Below are 5,000 nucleotides of genomic sequence, written 5' to 3' on the forward strand. Positions count from 1 at the left end.
ATGTGGGAACACGAATACGGCCTCTGTTCTAGATTTTAAGATTTCGTGACTGCAAGGATTCATACTCTTAGGTTTTTTCGGTAAAGTCACGTAGGTAAAAAAATTTATAAATAAAAGAAATAAATAAGAAAAAATTATAGAAGTAAAATAATAAATCGCGACGTTTCGGAGGCAACACGGACGCTTGTGTTGCCTTCAAAACGTCGTGATTTATTATTTTATTTCTATAATTTTGTCTTTTATTATCTATTATTTATTAATTTACCTACGTGACTTTACCGAAAAAACCTAAGAGTAGGCCTCTGTTGTCTCGCAGCCAGCATTGGACGTACGCACAGTCACGTGCCCGCCAACGTTGTGCGTGTGGCTCGTGCCCGGCTGTGAGCGCGCACACGTGCGCTGCGACTCGTCGTCGTGGCCGGAGCCGAGAGTTAGGAAACGAAAGGCACACGAGCGTGTTGAGATTCGTCAAGCGACGGTGCCCCTTTTGCAAGGGCGACCTGGGAAACTGAAGACAGGTCGCTCCGTCTTTAACAAAGACAAAGATCTACCGTGTAGCCTTAACAGACTGTCGGGGCAAGTGGTGTTAGCGAGCGCCTACGAAGGCCGGCACGGCACACGAGAGGATGGGTGGCCAGCACCGCATCCAGCCACCTTTGTCTCCCGAGTGGCCATGTGAGCATACTGTACCAGGTATTCATTTGAGGCTGAGTCGACCTTGGGAAGGCCCAGGACCGGTTCAGATGATCGTGTTGGCTGTGAGTGGCAATCAATCTCGGGTGGCTGGGTTCGTAGCGCAGAGTGCTAACCACTACACCACCGCTCTTCTTCAGGCATCTTTTGCAGCGCACAGATAAACATATTCGTGCAAAAAACGCGTGGACGGTTACTCGCGCTTAGTCCATTGATTCCGTCTCGGCTGGGATTCATTCTTCAGCTCTTGACTGTATTCCGCCTTTCATGAGTAGCCATTTCCCTGATGCTGGCACGTCTCGTAACGATTCAACATCGCCGTCGTCCCACATTCGTTGTCGCCCCCTCCATGTACAGACTCCCTCGCCATCAACAACCGTGGCTTGCTGGCTTCGTGCGAGCATCTCCCGTTGCAATAAGGAACCCCGGATTCCGGATTCTTGCCCCTTTCAACTCCGCGGTAGCTGAAAGCGTAACCGGTGTGCCTAGAGAAGAAAGCTCCGTTTATTGTGAGGTCACAGCGACGGCACGTGGATCAGAAACACAGTGCTCGGTGTGATACTTAGCCGCTGGGAAGATTGTTAGGTGTGTGTTGTTGTGCACACACTGGCTGCCGGGAGTTCTGTGTGTGTTGCTGTGTGTATCGTTGTGCGTTCTGTGTGTGTTGCTGTGTGTATTGTGTTGGGTGTGTGTTGCTGTGTGTATCATTATGTTTTGCTGTGTGTATCATTGTGTGTTGGGTGTGTGTTGCTGTGTGTATCATTATGTTTTGCTGTGTGTATCATTGTGTGTTCTGTGTGTGTTGCTGTATGTGTTGCTGTGTGTATCATTACGTGTTGGGTGTGTGTTGCTATGTGTATCGTTGCGCATCCTGTGTGTGTTGCTGTGCGAACCGTTGTGAACAGACTGGCTGCCGGGTGTGATGCGGAGCTGCTGGGCCGGTACAAGCAAGCACTGGACCACGCCGTGAAGATCTCCACATCGCACAACGTCGCGCCGCTGCCGGGCCGAACGCTCGTGCTGTGCAACACCGCGGCGGCCATGAGCAAGCCCTGCAGCACGGGCCGTGGTTTGGGGAAGTCGCGCACGGTACGAGCGGCACGCCACTGCTACGAGAGAGCAACATCAAGATGGCTTCATGAGCAAAGCCACAGCTGCTGCTACTGTTGCTGCATCCTACTGTAGATGCGCCACCTTCTAGATCACTGTTGTTTCATTGCTTTCATGGCTTTATTTTGTGTGATTTTTGAAAAGTTTGTCGGTTTGGCCATGTTTGTTTGTTGTAGTACAGAGTTAGACCGATGGCCTTAATATAAGTTGTCTTGTGGTTGTTGTTGTTGTTGTTGTTTGACTTGCATCCCACTGGGATTTTTGCACACAATGTTGGTGTATGGTGCTTTTTCTGCAATATTTTGCTGTCTTTTCTTGGATTTTCTGTTTGCACATAGTCACTTTAAGATGTTTTCTTGTTCATGTTTTTGTTTGTTTGTTGCGGTTGCACCCGATTCAAGAGCCGAATGGCTCACAGGGCTATACCAGATAAATGAAACTTGAAAAAACTGGAACTTGAAACTTGCCTCGACAGTCCTCACACCGTCTGGCCCTAGGTCTCTTCCCCTTGGTCACCGGACTCATGGAGACCACGCCAATGCCTGTCTCGGCAACGGGCCCTCCCCTATCGCGCACATATGCCCGACCCAGCACGGCCTCTAACATTCTTTTACCATGAATTTGGTTCGTAAAAGTAATTCGTCCCGGCCAACTTTTGTGACATAAACTGGCCGCTATAAGGTGATGCCACCACAGGTGATAGCGCCAAGCGGAGCATCTCGTCTGGGCCCGTGAGATTTCCCCGTCGTATATTTTCATTGTATGTATCACTTAAGCTTTTTCGGGCAACCAATCACGGGGGACGGGGGTGTGGGTAGACATCCTGAACGATGTTATGATGGTGCTCAATTTGTTTGTGTCGTGAGTAGCGACGGTGTTACATCGCTACGATGGATTCTCGGCACAAATTGCTCACCACCAAGTGTGCCGCGCCTGCGTCCGACGCCGTGGCCCCGCGTGGTTTTGTGACGGTGCGCCCGCGCTACGGTACCGCAGGTGCTGGAGGTGGCCCTGCTGCTGGGGCTCATGGTGAAGTTTGCGAGCGAGCACGCGGAGCTGGTGCTGTGGGGCCGGGGCTCTGCCCGGCACGTGCAGCTCGCGGACGGAACCGTGCTCGAGAATCTGGAGCAGCTGCTGCGGGAGGTGACTTGCGCGCGGCTGCGAATGCGATGCTTGTGGTTTGACAAGTCGCTGCTGCGACAAGGTCACTTGAGAGTGCTTTGACAGCTTTTGTCCCTAACTGATGTTGACGATCATGTGTGCATAATGCCAGTACTTTACAAGTCGAACAGAAAATGTGGAGTGATGGTTATCGGTGTGGCGCGTGGAGTGTGTGGATCGTGGAAGGTAGAATGCAATGGAGAATCCTCCAGAGCCACTTCTCATAAACACCGCTTGTGCAGGAGGAGCAGAAGCGGAAGGAGGAGGAGGATGACAGTGATGACAGCGACGACAGCGGAGCTGAGGTGGCGAGCGACGACGAGGATGACACGGGCTTACCTGAGGAGCTGCTGTCCACCCTGCTCCTGCAGAAAAAGCAGGTATTGGTGGCGCTGCCGACGGATCGTCGTCCCCACGCGGCGGCCTCCGTGAGACCCTCCACAGTTCGCTCCAAACACACCGACGATCGATGGTGACTCTTCAAGTTACATAGTTTGCGGTTCATGGTGGGGGTGCGTGCCACCTCGTGGCACGAGGCCTGCAAACCGCAGTTGTTATCCTGCAGCCTGTTTGCTTTCCGGAATAAAACCGAGTCTTTACGAACGATTTTCTCCTTCCAAAGTGACAACTTTTCAGCGTCCCCCAAGCGCACGCAACGTCGTTGGTGCCGGCTACAAACGTCCCAACGTAGCAGGCCCCCTGCGCGGCTGTCTCGTTGTGAACAAGCGCACCGGCGGTGCGACACAGTTTCCTGGTGATGCGTGCGGTTTCCAGGTGACCGCGCTGGTGGTGCTGGACTGGCGCGTGATGCTCCCGCCGAGCGTGCGCCGCTTCCTCGTGCGCTACCGCCACTCGGTCAACCCGGGCCTCCTCTTCCTGCACTGCAACCTGGCGGCCACGAGCACGGGGTGCGTCGCAAGCCTCCGGGGGTCGAGGGTTAGGGGGTCAGCCTCGTGATCGTCCGTGCTGGGCTTGCCCCCTACCGCGGTGATGCTCCCCGACAAGTCACGCGCTGAACAGTCCAACGCGGCACCCGCCCGAACGGACACAGATTCTCAGCGGTTTGCGAAGTCGGGGAAATAAAAGTTGGGCTCAGGGGGCGCTGTTTGCTGCTGCCCTGTGTGCCATGCGGTCTGATTCTCCTGCTCTCCCTCCCTCTCCATCCCTCCCCTCCCTCGCCCGCCCGCCAAGCCTCTCTGATTTTCTCTAACAACGATGCGGTGGTATCTGCATGAATCGCAATATTTTAATTTATTACTGAATTGAAAGGAAATATATTTGCGGTATTTCGTCCTCACGTTCTGCGGGAGCACAAGCTGTGTATGATTAAGTTGCGTGCTGCGTGGATGTTTCTTGCTGCTGTAGGATTGGCGACCCTGCGGAGGGCTACCACGAGAGCGACGTGTTTGTCTCGGGCTACAGCGAGCAGATCCTCAGGTGGGTTCCACACCTCGACTGTGAGACCGACGCAGATTACAATGAACTAATTGTAATTATTATGTTTTACGTTTACCTTAGATTAGCACGGGTGGCCATGTATGGCACGAAAGTAGTTCAACAAACATGCATACATACTAAGCCCTGCCTGTATGATAATGTTTAATTTCTTTCTAGGGATGACGGTTTACCCTTGTGACAGGAAAATTAGTATTTTATTAATAATTGTTATTTTTGAAAAATAACTTCGGGCCCTGTTCAGAAAAGCCCGACGTTTCAGGACCACCTCCCCCCAACTTGGGAAGTTTCTCGCTCCGCCCTCCACCACGAACCGTCGTCGTCGTCAGACCGCATAGGCAGCGACGCCGCGTCGTGCTCGCCGGAGCCTCCACGCTCCGCCGCGTCGCGCAATCCTCGCCGTCGCGAGTATCACAGCGGCGGCGGCGGTGTCGCTCGCGCTGTGCAGGTTCCTGTCGGAGCGCGGCGGGGAGCGCATGCTGCAGCACGTAGAGCGCGTGGACGCCCTCTACGGCGTGCCGCCCCCGCCCGACGCCGGTGCCGGGGAGAGCGCCGTCGTCCCAGCGGAGGTCCCCGTGTCG

General features: G+C 53.8%; 1 protein-coding gene across 5 annotated transcripts in view; it reads left to right on the forward strand.

Annotated features, from left to right (window-relative positions):
* The window catches only part of LOC133339599 (telomerase protein component 1-like), a 57,678-nt gene that overhangs the window by 16,039 nt on the left and 36,639 nt on the right, over positions 1–5,000 (forward strand). For 4 of the 5 annotated variants that reach the window (XR_009754754.1, XM_061547727.1, XM_061547740.1 and 1 more), the window contains exons 12-17: positions 1,599–1,782; positions 2,800–2,946; positions 3,207–3,344; positions 3,739–3,872; positions 4,330–4,401; positions 4,868–5,000. The exon at positions 4,868–5,000 is cut by the window's right edge and continues 17 nt beyond it. Coding sequence is in view for 4 of the 5 variants with exons in the window: in XM_061547727.1 (XP_061403711.1) it covers positions 1,599–1,782; positions 2,800–2,946; positions 3,207–3,344; positions 3,739–3,872; positions 4,330–4,401; positions 4,868–5,000 (808 nt within the window). In the remaining variant the exon portion in view is untranslated. The remainder of the gene's footprint in view (positions 1–1,598; positions 1,783–2,799; positions 2,947–3,206; positions 3,345–3,738; positions 3,873–4,329; positions 4,402–4,867) is intronic. The other variant, XM_061547747.1, reaches the window with a different exon arrangement.

The sequence above is a fragment of the Lethenteron reissneri genome, chromosome 9 (assembly GCF_015708825.2).
Source record: "Lethenteron reissneri isolate LAM-NWPU_2019-01 chromosome 9, ASM1570882v1, whole genome shotgun sequence".
In the NCBI taxonomy this organism is placed as follows: Eukaryota; Metazoa; Chordata; class Hyperoartia; order Petromyzontiformes; family Petromyzontidae; genus Lethenteron; species Lethenteron reissneri.